This window comes from Castor canadensis, chromosome 14 (assembly GCF_047511655.1).
Source record: "Castor canadensis chromosome 14, mCasCan1.hap1v2, whole genome shotgun sequence".
Classification (NCBI taxonomy): Eukaryota; Metazoa; Chordata; class Mammalia; order Rodentia; family Castoridae; genus Castor; species Castor canadensis.
The window spans coordinates 8831991-8848899 of NC_133399.1; the positions used below are offsets into that span (position 1 = coordinate 8831991).

General features: G+C 55.8%; 1 protein-coding gene across 9 annotated transcripts in view; it reads right to left on the bottom strand.

Moving 5' to 3' along the window:
* The window catches only part of Eps15l1 (epidermal growth factor receptor pathway substrate 15 like 1), a 76612-nt gene that overhangs the window by 26977 nt on the left and 32726 nt on the right, over positions 1-16909 (bottom strand). For all 9 annotated transcript variants that reach the window (XM_020167755.2, XM_020167753.2, XM_074053746.1 and 6 more), the window contains 9 exons: positions 16081-16314; positions 12115-12272; positions 9585-9741; positions 9282-9367; positions 8197-8269; positions 7843-8004; positions 7540-7737; positions 6475-6621; positions 1009-1132 (listed from right to left, as the gene is read on the bottom strand). In XM_020167755.2, coding sequence (XP_020023344.2) covers positions 1009-1132; positions 6475-6621; positions 7540-7737; positions 7843-8004; positions 8197-8269; positions 9282-9367; positions 9585-9741; positions 12115-12272; positions 16081-16314 — 1339 coding nt within the window. The remainder of the gene's footprint in view (positions 1-1008; positions 1133-6474; positions 6622-7539; positions 7738-7842; positions 8005-8196; positions 8270-9281; positions 9368-9584; positions 9742-12114; positions 12273-16080; positions 16315-16909) is intronic.

Sequence of the window (16909 nt, forward strand, 5' to 3'; positions counted from 1 at the left end):
ATCAGGGGAGGTGGCAGAACGGCTAGGAACAGCTCACCAGCACACAGCTGTCACCTGCCTCCCCTCTCACGGGAAGGCGTGACCTCGCCCGCTGCGCCCACCCAGCGTTCTGGTGTAGGATTGTATGGGTGTGGCCTTGCCTCAGGGGGGACTTTGCTTAACCATTTAAGATGGGACAGGCCAGAGGCCGGGAAACCCACGCTTTCTCTATGCCACCGTCCTGTTATCTCTGCCCCCCACCTCGCTCGGTAAGAGGGGACAAGGCTGAGAAGGGCACTGTTGAGCTCTGGGATCTGCCCAATCCAATGCTCAGACCTGAGATGCTCCCAAGCCTATCTGAGACCCAAAGGGACTCCCACACATGACCCTCCTCCTGGGGACGCACACATGGCCCTCCCAGGAGGACAGCGAGGCTCAGAGAAATGGAGAGGCAGGAAATGTAGGGTCTGGAATCTGTCACTATTTTTTTTTTTGTGGTACTGGGATTTGAACTCAGGGCCTCACGCTTGCTAGGCAGGTGCTCTACCATTTGAGCCACGTCACCTGTCCTTTTTCGCTTTGGTTATTTGAAGATAGGGTCTCTCATCTTTTGCCTGGGCCACCCGAACCACAATCCTCCTGAACCACAATCCTGACCTCAGCCTCTGGAATGGCCAGGATTACAGGAGTGAGCCATTGTGCCCGGCTGTCTGTTGCCCTGACTCTCAGGCAGCTCTGGGTAAGTGCAGAGGTGACATTTATGTGGGAACCCAGGGTATCCTGCTGTGTGCTGCTGTCCTGCCCCACTGAGAGGGGATAAGGACGCCTCCAGCCTACTGAGGAGAAGGAAGTCTTCCTGTCAGGCCACCCTGAGATGTGGGCACTGTACTGGGAGCCGGGAGCCCTGCCCACTCCACCTTTATGTGCCAGCAATTCAGCCATGGGAAGGCACGAAGTCCCAACAGATTAATCAGCCTGTGTCCCCCCCGACCAGCCCGTGCAGTTTGTCATTTGTGTGGGAAGCGGTACCTTTGAAGGGGTCGGCCCCTTTGAAGGGGTCGGACCTGAAGGGGTCCTCTGTCTGGAAGGGGTCCGTGTGTAGCTCTTGGCTGTCGTTGCTGAATAGCAAGGCTTTATTTTTGAAAGGATCATCCTAGAGCACCATGAAGAAACAGGACAGAGATTGTGTTATTTCTGATTTACTACGGGCCAAGCACAGAATTTTAACCTAAGCTCCATTTGCACTTGTCAAAAAAACCAGAATTACTTAGATAAAAAAATTACTTGGGTAAGGAAGGGGGTGGGGGAAGGAGGGAGAAATGACCCAAACATTGTACGCACATATGAATAAAAAAAAAAAAAAATCACTGAAGCTGGGACTTTAGTTACTAATCAATTTTGACACTGGTTCACACCACAGGAGATATGACTGGTACAGGAAAACAGGTGTGTGTGTGGAAACTCTGCATGGTCTCTGCAACTTTTTGATAAATCTAAAACGATTCTACAATAAAACCCAAATGTCTACTGACAGATGAACAAATAAACAAACGTGGTCCGTTCACACAATGGAATATTACTCAGCCAGAAAGAGGAAATCCCAACACATGCTACAACGGGGATGAGCTTTGAGGGCATTGCGCTGAGTGCAAATAAGCCAGTGAGGTCCCTAGCCATCACACTCAAGAGAGAGAGGAAGTGGAATGGCGGGTCCCAGGGGCTGGGGGAGGGGAGTGAGTGTTGAGTTGGGGGGACAGTTTCAGTTTGGGGAGATGGGACGGTTCTGGAGATGGGTGGCAGTGCTGACTGCACAACACTGTGAATGTCAATAGTGGGGCTGGTGGAGTGGCTCAGGTGGTAGAGCACCTGCCTAGTAAATGTGAGGCCCTGAATTCAAATTTCAGTACTGAAAAAAAAAGGTAGGCTGGAAACTCTTATGTTGTTTACTCAGCCTCCTGAATTACATCTTTTTATTTTTTACTTTTCTAAGAGCTAGATGTAGTGGCACACATCTGTAGTCCCAGCTACTTCAGAGGCTGAGGCAGGGTTGCTTGAGTCTGGCTCAAAAGAAAATTAAATCACTGCATCAGAAAAAAGTAACAGTTATGGGAAATGTCATAGGGAGATGTAAAGAGGCTCCCCAAACCATAGCACAGGCTTCAATCTGAGGTGTGATCTCCCCCCATCATCTGTTCTTTGGTTACCATCTACCTAGGGGGGTATTTAAAAAAGTTTGTTTTACAGGCCTGGTGGTACATGCCTGTAATCCCAGCACTTGGGAGGCAGAGACAGGAGGAGCTCAAGTTCTAGGCCAGCCTGGGCTGCACAGAAAGACCATGTCTCAAAAAAAAAAAAAGAAAAAGAACAAAAACATAATTTCTATACCAAGAAAGTGGCTGGTGGTCCCCACCCTGTGAGGAAAGGAGGACACACACGGTTAGAAGCACTGGAGTGCACAGGACACTTTGCATGTTTTGAAAGAAGGGTGCCTATTTCTAGACACGAGCAAGTGTATTCAAAGCAGCCAAGAAAAACATTTACTTCTGAAGAGATTTTCCTCCTGGACAGTGGCCGGGGCGGGAGGTGAGCAGTGACAGCTGGGAACTGTATCCTTTGCTCGATAAAGACATGCCCTCCATGAGCACAGTCCTGTCCACTGGGATGGTTTTGAAAAGCACACACTCCCTGAATTTGACAGGGACTCCTGTGTGGCTGACATACAGACCCACCAAGACCAAGTCTTTGATGAAGCAGAAAATTGTTTGGGACAATGACAGGGCTGATTTCACCCTGGGGGCCGACTCAGGGTTGCAGGATGGTCCCAGGGTGGGTGGTTGGGGGGACTGGGCTATGGGGGAAACCTGGGAGATGTGCTTACCTGGGATCCAGTCCCTGGAGCCCCTGCCTCCGACCACAGTGCATCCCCAGATGGAAACCAAGCCGGGTTCTGAGGCAAGTTACACACAGACACCCCCACGCACTGCCGTCTGGGGACAGCACTTGCTGAGTGTGGACATCAAGGTGCCTAAGACCATGAGCTGGGGTGTCCCACCAGTGTTTGTGGGATTCCTGGGCCTGAGGCACGTGGATGGACAAGCCCTGATCTAAGGTAGCCAGGGCTGGGTGTAAAGCAGTCCTCACCAGCTGTGCTATGGAGCGAGGGAGGACCTCGCTTCAGAAGACATACAGGACAAGGGTCTGGGATGAAGTGGTAACTGCAGGATGACAGGCTGGTCTCACAGGGAAGGTATTGAGGTGGGGTTGATTTACAAGTCTCAGGGTTTTGAGGGACAAATGCAAGACTGTGAACAGAACATGACGGTGCAGAAGAGACTGAGGTCATGGGAGCTGTGGCCGTGACCCCTGCGCTGACAGCCAGACCTTGCAGGAAATGTCTCGCCTGAGCAGCAGGGCCCCCTCCCCTTCAAAGGGGACCCTAGAAAGATGCTAGCAGGGAGGGCTCTGGGTGTAGGTCAATGACAGTGCACTGGACTGGCACACACAGCCCCAAAAGAGAAAAAGAAAGAAGACACAGCAGGTTTCACATCGCTGGGGTAAGTCAAAGGGGTTTTCATGCCATCTCGTGGACTCAGAGCTGAAGACTCGACTCGCCCGACAGTGAGGCACCATGGACTCTACCAAGCTCTGACAGAGAAGACTTGAGTGCGTGCTGACTTAGGGGACTGAGGGCAGTGGACAAGTTCTGTGCTGTGCTTAATGACGACGGGGACACTTAAGAAATACATCGTTGGGCAATTCTGTCATCAGACTAGGATGACTGTTTTATTTTGGGGCCGTGGACCCCAGGGCCTCGCACGTGCTAGGAAAGCGCGCTGGCACTGGGCCGCACCCCAGTTCCCGGGTAAGCTACCTTGAAGAGCAGGTGCGGCGGCCAGAGCTAAGCTCTGTCTTCTAGGAAGCAGACACGGCAAGTCTGGAAGGGTGCTGGAGGAGTTTCTGTGATATGGGCGGGCTAAGCTGGTCCCAGATGATAACCCAATCTGTCACGATGAGTTCTCAGTGATACTAAAGCCTGAGGTAATTTTTTTTTTTTTGATGGGACTGGGGTTTGAACTCAGGGCTTTGCACTTGCAAAGCAGGCGTTCCACCAGTTGAGCCACGCCTCCAGTCCATTTTGCTCTGGTTATTTTGGAGATGGGGGTCTCCTGATCTATTTGTCCGGGAGGGCTCAAACAGTGAACCACTGTGGCTGGTGATGATCTCTCTCTGCTAGACGGGTTGGCTGGGTATCCACTGAGACCTCAGCATTGTCACAACCAGATGAGAGACAAGAAATAAATATGGGTTTGAGCTGGGGGGTTACAGCTCAGGGGGAGAGCACTTGCCTAGCATGTATGAGGCTCTGGGTTCCATCCTAGCACTGCAAAAAAAAAAAAAACCCAAAAAAAACCACTAAATCAAAAAGTATAATTTTATGTTTAGCCGGGTGCCAGTGGCTCACACCTGTAATCCCAGGTACTCAGGAGACAGAGATCAGGAGGATCATGGTTCAAAGCCAGCTCGGGCAGACAGTTTGTGAGACCCTGTCTTGAAAATCCCTTCACAAATAAGGGCTGATGGAGTGGCTCAAGTGGTAGAGCGCCTGCCTAGCAAGCATGAGGCCCTGAGTTCAAATCCCAGTACCACCACCAAAAAAAAAAAAAAAGAATGCTATGTGTGTTGGACAAAGGCCCACTGTGAACAATGCACTCAGTGGCTTGAGTGCCGTCCATGGAAAGGTCCGGATGCCCCACTCTGGTTACACCATTGTCAAGGAGAGCTGACGAAGAGCACTCTCTACTCTGCTGGTCCCAAGACAGAGCAGTAAACAAAGCCCCTTTCCACAGTGTTTATTAAGAGACAAGAACAAGTCCCAGTGCTTAGACTGTATGAGGACAACAAGGCAAAGGCAGTTCTTTCAGACACCGTTGGGAGGTTCTGTGTAACACATCAGAGTGACTCTGGGTAAGCTTCACCACTTACAGAGGGACAAAAATAACAAGACAGATGAGGAACTCGGCAGGGGGACACCACTGGCCCTGTGAGAATTGTTACTTCACTCAACTTCCATTCGAGGACACAGATCTTATGAAACCTAAGAAAAGGACAAAGAGGGGGCTCTTCCCCAGATAGGACCACAGGACAAGCAGCAGTGTGAGCGGAACGACCCAGACAGAAAAAAGAGAGCAGGTGGAGAGGGGGTGCGCACGGGACAGCAGCAAAGCGGACACCGTGGCTCGGGGGAGGAAGACTGACCATTTACGTGCCAACACAAAGGTCCAGACAGGCCCGGATGACAGGGATTCCCTGGGAAGAGAACTGTGGATGGTGGAGGGAGGCAGAGGGCGAGCATCAGGCTGGGCCAGAGACAAGAGACACCTGAGGCCCCAACGGTGTCTGCCAGTGGCCCAGGGGAGGCGTGGGCACCCCATGAGTTCCTGGAACTGAGTAGGTGGCCACGGAGGAAAGAAACTGTCAAGAGGGAAGAGGCGAGGCTCCCGTTTAGAGAGAACGAGGCTGCGTTCTTACCAAGAGGAGCAAGGAATCCAAAGAGCAGACAGGACCTGGGGAGGAGGAGACCCGGGGAGGACAAAGCCCCAGGGAGACTGTGCCCTGGCGGGGGAGGAAGCCCCCTGGAGGAGATGGAGCCCGGGGGAGGAGCTGAGGAGAGGGGAAGCCCCGGGGGAGGACAGAGTGGCAGCGCAAGGTGAGTTGTTAAGGCAGCAGACATAAAACACCAGGGCCAGCTGCTCCCAGGACAGCACAGACCTGCACAATGCCACGCTGGTCTGGCCCCCAAACAGCCCGAGGCTCAGGACCATGGTGGCGGATGGGACAATCCGGGGGAGGCTCACAAGCTGAGTTTCAGTGCGTAGAGTGCTTAGGGCCGTGACTGAGGAGGCAGCGCAGCCCAGGCTGAGCAGCCCGAGGGCACGAAGTGCGTTGTGATCAGCCACTTTGAGGACAGGCCAGTCACCGTTGAGATGACAGCACCCTAGTGGGATCTGGCAGCGTTTTTCCTCCATTTTGCAGAGCTGGGATGAACCCAGGGCCTGGTGCAGGCGTGGCAAATGCCCTGCCACTGAGCCGCACCCAGCCCGCTTGTTTATTTTTACGCTTAGGGACACATTAGATTCTTGAGGCGCCCCTTATGGAAGTGCACGCGCACACACGCACGCGCACACACACACACCCACACACACACACCCAGGACCCGTTATGGGAGGTGGGGCCCCCACACCAAGTGTAGGGACTGACTGGACCTTGAACTCCAGGGTTCGGGAGGATGGCCCAGTGAGAAGGCTTGAGGAGATGCACGTCTTAGGAAAGGGGTTGACAAAGGACCCAGGCCTAGAACGGGTAGTCACATGCTGACGACTGCAGGCCAGTCAACATTGAAAGTGTCAGCAGAAAGAGACAGCTGCACGCACAGAGCCGCGGATCCTGCAGGGGCCCAGAGCCCACACAGGGCTGTGACGCCTACTCGACCTTTACCATGGCTCCAAAACCGCCCCTCTCCACCAGGGAGACGCCTTCGCTGAGGCCAGCACCAGGGACCCCATCAAGCGCTTTGTCGTACTGCTCCAGGCTCCTGTGGGCTTCCAGGTGGCTCTCCTGCAGCTGTGACAGCTTGTTCCTGGCCTGCAGACACACACAACATCAAGGGTGGCTTAGGGGACCCGTGTTCAAACACACAGTGGTCAACTCTCAGTGAAATAAAACAAGATCCAGATTGACAATCCGTTCAAAATGAGCCAGCAGTCGTTCTGTTACTGCTTTTAATGGGTTTTCCTTTCGCATTTGTTTTCCATCACTCCTGAAGGACTGAGAAGCCAAGGAAGGGAAGGCGGTCATCAGGTCAGACAGGCCCTGGTGTGCACCCTAACTCTGCATGGTACACGCTGTGTGACCTCAGGCCGGTGATCTAACCTCTCCGTTTCCTCTTCTCCAAAACAGAGAAGGAATGATGGGGAAAATGCCTACTGCAGTGGCAGCTATTACTATCACTGTCAGTAACACACGTATGCCTTGGGTCCCCTTTTGAGGTCACAGATCCAGGAGTTGAAGGGAAAATCTGACAGCCATCCTGCAGATAATTCCCAACAAAGCACACATGTGCATGATCTCGCCACACAGCACATGGCGGCACATGCTTGTGCCGGCTGTGGCACAAGCAGAGAGGCACATGCTAGGCCATTCTGATGCTTCCAGGGCAGGAACCACTGACCTGTCCGTGCCCCACAGGACAGCAGGACAGGCCCTGCCCAGCTGGCCAGCACCATCCTGGACCAGGGGGGCAAGGACAGGGTGCCCTGGGCAGCTCAATGCTTTAGTCTAGGGTCCCAAGTGGGCGGCACTTGCTGGAGGTGGCGCCTACTCAATGCACTGGGGCAGAAGCCACCTCTTGCACCTCATCCCTCCTGCTCGCACAAGGACCGGGAGACAAGAGTGTCCCAGTCCCACAAGCAGCAATCCTACATCCACGACTTGGGACCTCTGTGCTGGGGCGGGTGGGGCGGAGGGGATAGTGGGGGCAGGGAGCGCGAGCCTGCGTGGCACCTGGCTGATCTCGTCCTGTGTGGACTTGAGGGATTTGATGATGGTCTCCAGCTGCACCCGCCCTGCCTGGATGCTCTGCTCCAGCTGCGTCTCCTCCTGCTGCAGCCGGCTCAGCTCCGACCTGGCCCGGTTCAGGTCATCCTCCTGGGACTTCAGGTCTGACTCCTGGGACTGGATTTGGGTTTTCAGCGATGAGATCTGGAAGGAGGCATCACAGGGATTCAGCAGCCAGCAGCCACAGGGTGGCGACTGCCACATATCCTCACCTAGGTGTGGAGCTGAGGAGGCGGCCTGGGGACGCACCGTCTGGGTCTCGTCCTGGCACTTCTGCCTGACGTCGCTCAGCATGTCTCGGAGCTTGGCCTTCTGCTGGTCCATCTCGTCTAGGCGGTCTTGGGCGTCCTGCTTCTGTGCCTCGAGCTCCTGCAAACTGCTGGTTTCCCGGTCAAGGTCATTCTGTAGTTCCTACGGGAGGAGTGGCACCAACTTGAAACTGGTGACAACGGGGCCATCCAGGATAATCCAGCACAAAAATGTAAAGGAAATCCCTGTGAAACCCCCAAGGGCGCATGCTCCTGACCCCGGCCCTCCATCCGCCATCAGAGCCGCTTCTTCCCCACGCTCCGCTCAAAGGAAGCCCACAACCCACAGCCTCACCTGTACTTCGCTGGCTTTCTGTCGGATGGCCTCCTCCTTCTCCCTGATGTCTTGCTCCAGTGAGTACTTCTCTCTGGATGGTTGCAGGAAGTCGTTTCATGAGAACACGGAGCAAGTCAACCACTGCTGCGGCACCAAACCCTCCACCCTGGCCTCTCTGGTCCCAGCCTGTGGGATCTCCATCTGGGGTGGCAGAAGTCTAAGAACAAGCTGTGTGGTTTGGCTGTGGGTTGAGTGTGTCCCCTCACTGGCCCAGTGCAGGGCTGCTGAGGTGATGCGGTTGTTAGGAGGCAGGCCATTGAGGGTGCTGCTCTGGGAAGGGAGCCTGGTTAGTGGCCATGGCATGTACCACTGTACAGAGAGGGGGCTGGGCCCTGGACTCCCGCTGGCTTTCTGTCTTACTCTGTGATCACTCACACTGCTGTGATGCCATCCACCCTGAGGCCCTCACCACAGGCCAAACAGGTGAACTAAATAAAATAAACCTCTCTTCTTTATACCTTACCCACCTCGGGTACTTTGCCACAGCAACACAAAACACAGTAACACAACCATCCCTTGGACTGTGGGTGGGGCCCCTTTCCACCCCTGCCTAGATGCAGAGCGTCTTCTCAACTTGGTTACCAAAAAGCGATGTGGGAACACCCCAGAAGTGATAAGGACCTGATGTGCCCTTGCTGACTGTGCGGGTGAAGGGCTGTGGAGAAGGTACGTGGACGGTGCCCAGGGGCAGCGGACTAAGTCAGGAAGCAGACAGCTCAGGCTCTGCTGACGCTGGCAGTGTTGGGGTCGGAGCCTCCCAGAGTCTCGGAAAAAGCCGGGCCCAGCTGCACCGGCTCGGTGTTGTGAGACCCTCACACAGATTCCTCACTACGTTCTCAGTGTCATCCCCTCTTCTACAGGGCTCAGCACAGGTGGCCGCCTACATATAAACTGCCAGAGGCCACCAGCCACCAGGTTCGGTGACAGTGATTGTCACCTGCTCCTGAGGAAACTGCGGACAATCTCCTTTGCTGGGTCCCCGGGTCCAGGAGGCTGACTGGCCAAGACTGCCGGCCAGGCCCTCAGGAGCCGCTGGCACGCACCTCTGCAGTTGGACGATCTCCTGGCTGATGTCGTCCAGCTCCTTCACACCAGTGAACTCCCCAGAGCCCAGCGAGCTGGAGCTGTCCTAGGATCAGGCACAACAACTGTCAGGTACCAGGCATGGTGCGGGGAGGGGGATGGGGGTGCCCTCCGGGGTCTCTCAACTCATAGGGGCAGGGCCAGCCTGGGGAGCCCCCTCCCACCTTGGTGAACTCAGGAAAATGCAGGTCGCTAGTGCCACCGTGTGGCACTCAGCAGAAGTGACGCAAACAGAAGGGGGGGTGCCATGGCTGCCTACTCACCGGGACAGGAGTGCCTCTCTCCGAGGGCGGCACCATGTCGGGCGACAGGACTTGCGGGGGGTCGATTCCCTTACTGACCTTCTGCTGGATGAAATGCATAGCTAGTGCGAACTGGTCTTTGCTTAGCTTCCCCGTCTGCCTCGTGTCTGCCAGGGCCCTAGGAGAAACGGGTGCAATTACACATCAGACTCCAGACGAGGTGCAGGCCCCCGCGTTCCCAACCCTGACAATGTGACTGCTGGGATGGTGGGGCACCACGCAGTCCACAGTCCTTCTGTGGGAGCATCTCCACTGCTTGGAAGTAGTCCAGTCCCACCATCAGTGCCCTCCTCAGAGTGACAGGCATCGGGGGCCGCTGAGTCCCTCCCGAAGGAGAGGAGAGATGCCTGGCCCTCAGGAAGACCTGGCTAGCAGCAGCCAGGGATGAGTGGCTTCTGCAAGTCACCACTGCTGTGCGCGCCCAGCACAACCAGCCATTCCTGCAGAGGCAGGACACGTCTACATGCCCCGCACTGTGCAGTCCGTCCTCAACCCACAGCTGTGGGTACGAGAACAGTCCAGGCTGCTGCTTTCCATCTGGTGGGGCCCACAGTGGCACGCTGGGATGTTAGTACCCCAGGGTGCAGTCACCACCAGCCCCTCCCTCTGAATATCTGTGATCCCCTCAGAGTCCCATGCTGAAGACCTAACCTACACAAGGGTGCTGTTAGGAGGTGGGGCCTTTGGGAGGGCGGGGTAACTTGGAGAGTTATAAAGGGCTCCAGAGCACGCACAGTGGTGCACACCTGTCACCCAGCATGCAGGAGGCTGAGGCAGGAGAACAGGAAGTTGCAGGCCAGCCTGGGACTGCCCAGCAAATAAAAATAAATAAAAAATTAAAACAACCAGATGCCAGTGGCTCACGCCTATAATCCTAGCTACTTGGGAGGCAGAGATCAGGAGGAACGAGGCTCAAAGCCAACCCAGGAAAACAGTTCTCACGACCTTATTTAAAAAAAAACCCATCACAAAATAGGGCTGGAGACTTAAGGTATAGGCCCTGAGTTCAAGTCCTAGTACAGAAAAAAGGAAAGAAAAGAAAAATTAAAACTAATAAAAAGGACCTCCCGGGTTCTCTCTATTCCTTTCTGCCATGTGAGGACAGTGAGAAGCTAGGACGCGGACCCTCACCAGACACAGGATCTGCCAGGCCTGACACTGAACATCTGTCTACCTTCCAACACTGACAGACACCTGCTGTTGTGCCCCCTGGCTGCAGAATCTGTCACAGCAGCCCAGATGCACCCAACACTCCTTACGGCCAAAGAGACTGCCTCAGGGGCATGGCTGGTGGCAAGGGACAGTCCCTTGAAGCAAAACTGTCCTCTGCTCATGTGGTCTTCTGATGTCCTCAAAGTCAGGACAGCATGGGACACACACGGAGCACACAGTGGCCGTGAGTGAGGAGGGGCTGAGGGAAGGAGGCCTGTGAGACCCCTCCCCTTCTTCTGGCTGTCCGCCTGTCCTTGCAGGCAGAAGACACACCCTGAATTCTAACATGTTCCAGAGTGTTGGGGGAGGGGAAGGAGAAGGAAGCATCCCACAGACTCGGGCCCAAACAGTGGCGGGGTGCAGTCCCAGGGGATGGCAGAAGTTCTTTGATCAAGGGCACTGTTAAAGTGTCCAGCCAGGGTGGAGGTGGCAGTCTCACGCGCCCCCTGTGGCTCCCCAGGGTGCCAGCTGAGGGCCAGGGCCTTCGGGTGCAGCTGCCTGTCCCCTCCAGCATCTCCAGGAGTGCACATGCAAGGGAACCACGACAAGGAGGACCCAGCTCTGGGGTCTAGCCGCAGTGCTATGTGTGTGTCTGACACGCCCCGACCAAGTCTCCTTTCTTCCATGACCCATCAGTGTCACCATCACGCCAGCCGTGCCTCTCCCCTTGCTACCTGCAGTCAAGTCAGGACACTGCGTCAACTCGGTCCCACCCAGGAGCTTCTACTGCTCCTCTAGATTTGAGAGTCTGCTGGCTTTAGCGATCTCATGCCACTGTCATTTACCGAGACTTTCCTGGACTGTCACTTACGGAGCAGCAGATGTTGTGGTGCTATCTTGGATTTTGGTGTCCTTTCTGGGGTCATAAAAGGGCCATTGCGTTTTATTGGTTTCTCAAGGGGACACTGGAGCCCGAGGGGTTGCGAAGCCCAGTCAGGTGGCCCAGTCTCCCTGGCTGAAGCTAGCTAGCACTGTTTGGGTGACAACCCTGGGATGGCTGGCCTCAGAAGGATAGGTCCGTGTCTCCTGCTGCTGGCTCCAAGTGAAGCTTGGGGGAGCAAGCTAGCAAATGACTTCCCCATGGCTCATCACAAAAGGCAACCAAGGCCCTGGAGAGCAAGGTGAGGCGGCTCCTGGGCCAGGCACAGGGTGCAGACTAGAGCCACCATCAAAGCAGAGCTCCGGGGCTGCCAAGGGAGTCCCTCCTGCACAGGACAGCGAGGCCTGCAGGCCACATGGCTGGCCTCCCCCTCCCACCTCCCTGCGCTCCCGGCCTCACCAGATGTGTGCGAGGAGGCTCTGGGAGAGGCCCGAGTGCATGAAGATCTCCTTCACCTCCTGGCCACTCACGTAGCCATCCAGGTCCAGGTCGGTCTTCAGGAAGATCTCATCAAAGCGCATCTTATCGGCCACAGGCACCACCCACGTCGCTGGCGGCTGAAACCAGGTTTGAAAACCGTTAGCCACATGGCTACGGCCTGCCCAGGAGCGCTTGCTGTGGGGTGGCAGTGCAGTTGTGTGCATTTGGTGCCAGGCCCTCCTCAGGACTGCACAAGGTGAGCACAGATGGAACTCCTGTCTATGGGGAGACTGAGGCTGGGGCAGGCCACAGCCCTGCTCTCCTCACACCTGGATGGAGATAAAGGCCTGGGACATCCATCTACCAAGGCTTCACCTACCACCGGGGCACCAGGAGAAACACATGGCCTTCCTCAGGACGGGCTCCAGGCAGGCCATGGGAGGGCCTCCTGAGCACCGTGGTGGGGGATATCTCCCGACACCTTTGGCCTGCACACCAGCCTCCCTAGTGCTTTCAGCCCTCAGCACCAGGGCTCTGTGCATCATCCTTTGTCCCTGCCCCACTGCCAGAGAGGACAGAGCCCCTGCCCAGTGTCAGCATGCACACCACTGACAGAGACCCAGGCAGATGTGTGGGATGGGCAGGTGCTCAGGGCCCCGGGCTGGGGAAGGTTGGGGTACAGCCAAGCGCAATGGCTGTCCACAAGGCCCCAGAACCCCACAGAACCCCCCTCAATGGTCTGCTCTGGCAGATGGGCTGACAGCCCACAGCCATGAGACTGTGGCCACTCCATGTATGGCCTCTCACACCACCTGCCCAAATTCTACTATAGAAAAGTAAATGCCAAGCCACACGGTAGCTCATCCCAGTTCCCTGGGAGGTGGAAATGGAAGGACTGAGTTCCAGACCAGCCTGGGCAAAGTTGGTGACACACTGTCTCAAAACCAAATTAAAAACAAAAGGGCTGGGGGAGTGGCTCAAGTAGTAGAGTGCCTGCCTAGCAGGTGCAAGGCCCCCGGTTCAATCCCAGGCCAACAAGCGTGTGTTACTAGAAAACAAGTAACTAAGAAAAAATAAGTATGACATCCTAATGAGAGAGAGAGAGAGCGAGAGAGAGAGGAGTTCTCTAAGTGTGCTGACAATGAGGATGTTGGGAAATAATTGGAGAGGGGCATTGAGCCGACCCTGGGCAGGGGGCGGGGAGGGGTTGCATCTGCATCTTATGAATGCCTCCCCCCACCCCCCACCCCCGCCCCTGCCACATCCAAGTCCAGCGCCACGTAGCTGTGACCACAGGAATCTACAGCAAGCGCGGAGGGCAGCCCTCCACGAGAGCCATGTCACTTCCATCCCGGGGTTTTGTGGGAGCAGAAGGCTTCAGTAGAACAAAGAATTTATCAAAAAGTCTCCCAGAGCCGGTGAGGTGGTGGTGGGGGAGTGTGGAATGGCAGAAACAATGGATGCACATAACTCTTGGTTTGGGCAAATGTGCTGCCCTCTGTGTACCGTTCCAGCACTATGCACTAAGTCCTGTCACCCTGAGACTCCCTCTCGTAGGCTGTTTGTATAAAGCACCTCTTCTGCTCCCATTCTCTCTCACCCAAGGAGCAAACGTGTATCCCTAAACTTTCATAGTTTTCAAAATGCTATAGAATCATACAATTTGTAGCCTTTTGTTCTAACTTCTGTACTTAGCACAATGTATTAAAATCATCAGTGTTGTTGTATGGATCAAAAAAAAGCCTCCCGGAACCTATGGCAGGACTCCAACAGCAAGAGACCAGGTGGGAAGGCAGGGTGACATGGGGGCAGGGAGGGGTTGGATGGGGAGGTGGGCTGACATGGGTGGCATTTCAGCAAGTGAGTTGTGTCTGTTGTAGAGTGAGGTCAGGGTGGATGGAAAGTCTCAAGTAAGGAAAACCTAAGGACAAAAGACCTCGCTGCCTGCTAGTGTTTGCATGTGTCCCCAGAGCAGCACGCTAAGGGCCTGTCCTGGAACGCATGGACCCCATGGATCCCTGAGCCATCTCGGGGAGCTGTATCATAGAGCTGCTCCCCCATGCCCTCCCTGTGTGAAGACACAAGCAGGAAGGCCCCCGCAGGCACAGGACTGAAATAAACCTTCGTTCTTTATAAATCACTCAGCCTGTGGCATTCAGTTATAGCCAGAGGAGAGGGCCTGAGTCAAGTGGCCACAGCAGCTAGTGACATGAGCCAGACAAGCCAGGCTGAGGCAGAGGAACGGTGAGCCCCAAGAGTCCTAAGACATCACACTATGGGATGACAAGGGTGGTCTGGCCGCCTGGGTTCTGGGCCTCCGGGAACATCAGAGGCCAGCCTCTGATGGCAATACGGTGCATGACCCACAGTAGGGGGTAGGTATCTTGGAGCACAGCTTTCCCAGGGAGGGCTGGGGTTGGAGGCACGCTCAGCAGCCCTTGCATAAGCAGTGAGCAGACCCTGGAGGAAGAAGGAGCTTCGCCCCAATCCAGGAGGCCTGGGGCTCTGACAGTCGCTGGCCTGGGGGGAGGTGTTGGGGATATCAATTGTGATCCCTAACGTGCCCACTGTCAGGACTACGATTCCACCAGCTGCTAATCCTTAGGGGAGGAGACACCCCTACAGACGCCACTGGTGAATCGGTCACGTGGGGCTTGCTGTGAGGACCTGGGTGATCATGAGATGACCAGGGAGAGGCTGCCTCAGCCCCCTTCCTGTTTCTAGAACACCCCCAGTGCTTGCACTCAGCTTGGCCACAGCTGTCCTCTGGCGGCCCTGGTCATTTTGGCTTGGCAGGAGACAGCACCACCTGCCTGTGCCTTCCTCCCTCCGCTTTGCCCACCCTGACTCAGGCGGGCAGGGGCTGGCTGGCTGCTGGCTGGTCTTCGCTCTGCCTTTGAGACCATGAGAGAGGCTGGGACGGACGCAGGGTTCAGCAGTGACCTGCATTCCTTCCCTGCACGTTTCACCCTAGTTCAGAGGCGCCCTCCTACACAGAGTCCACTGGGAGGCTCTAACAACACACATCTGCCTCTGGGGTCTCACTACGGCGTCCAGGTGGCCCTGCACTCCTGCTTTAGCTTCCCAGTGCTGGGACTACAGGCACACACCACAGAGTCCGACAGGAAACGTGTTTGGGTATGGAGCAGAGTTGCTCTTCCGTCTCCAAAGAGAACCAGTTCCAGGGCTCCACAAAGACAACAAACTCCGGGGATGCTCAGAACTCCCTGTGTAAAATGGCGTAGCTTGCGCAGCACCTGCTCACCACCTCCCAATGGCTTGTACGGTCCTGGCAGACAGGCCGATGCTTGGGAAGGGCTGCTGTACCACACTGTTTGGGGAACGGTGACAAGGAAGAGCCTGCGCATGTAGGACCTCTGCTTCCCAACGGTTTCCATCCATGTTGACCCGCAGGTGTGGAGCCTGGGATGCATGTGCTGTCGTGGGGGGCAGGGACTTGTGACCCAGGCCTCCTTCCATCATTCAACGGGCAGTTAGGAGCATCTGTTCTAGAGGCTGGGATTATAACCAGAACCAACCCTGCTCATGGAGCTAAGGGGACAGACGACACTCAGCACAGTGGGCCTGGCGTGGCGGGAGGACGGGGCCGAGGTCTTGCCAGGCTCCCCCACAACAAGGCCTGACAGAGCAAGGTGCTGAGGCTTAAGCCGGGGCAGTGCGCTCCATGCAGAGCACAGGATGGAAGTCCATGACGGCAGAGACCCCAGTACCAACAAATGACTGCACTTATGCGGCAATAAGGAAAGCTCCTGGGGCTGGAGGAGGCGCAAGGGGTAGAACACCTGCTTTACACGTGTGAAGTCCCAAGTTCAAGCCACCAGATTTAAAAAAAAGGAAGAAGGGAAATTCTGAATCTCTGTAGTCAATACTTTTTTGAAACATTTGCTCACAAACTTGCTCCCCAAAACGACCAAGGGCCCGTACCTGCGTTGGCTTGATGGCGTGCTTGGGCGACAGGCTGCCCGCACTGTTGAGGCTGCTGACACTGCCGTGGGACGGCGTGGAGCGGAGGCTGTCTTTGGGTGGGGGGCTGGCGGGCAGGACGGGCACAGCACCGGGGAACACAGTCTTCTTCCTCTTGGAGGGTGGGATGAGGGATGGGGGCAGGACGGAGGGCACCGGCTCCTTCTCCAGGGCCCGGTACACCAAGTGCATGGCCTGTGGGTGCAAATGAGACTGGCCTTGAGGGAGCGAGGCTGGGGTGGGGCCACGGGGAGAGGGAGGAGGCCAGGGCAGCCCTCTGGGGGACAGCTCTCAGATGACCGTGTGAAAACCCAGCCATCTGATGAGTTCTCTTCCTGTGTGTGACTTCCAGGACACACGAGCCCAGGCAGGGGCTGACCCAGCCAGGCTCACACAGCAGCCCCGCTATCCACGAGCATCCCACAGTCCAAAAACAGGAAATCCCAGAAACAGAGGTACCACAGTCATCGAAATGTGCTACAGTCGATTGCAACAATGAACTTATCACCAAGCACTGTCTCTCTTACTGTGCTGAATTTACAAACTAAGCTTCATCACGGGGAGTGTGCGGGGGGGGGGGAAAATGAGGGTGCACACAGAGCTCGCACCATCTGCAGCGTGGACCCAGGGCTGCTATTCCCTTCACAGTGGGGCGCCAGCGCAGGCCTGATGAGTTCCAGGGTACTGGACTGGCGGTCAAGAAACACCATGGGGGCTGCCTGCACTCCCAGCATCCCCACAGGGCATGCTGTGTGGAGGACAGGAGCCCCCTGTCCCAGGCAGGACGGGA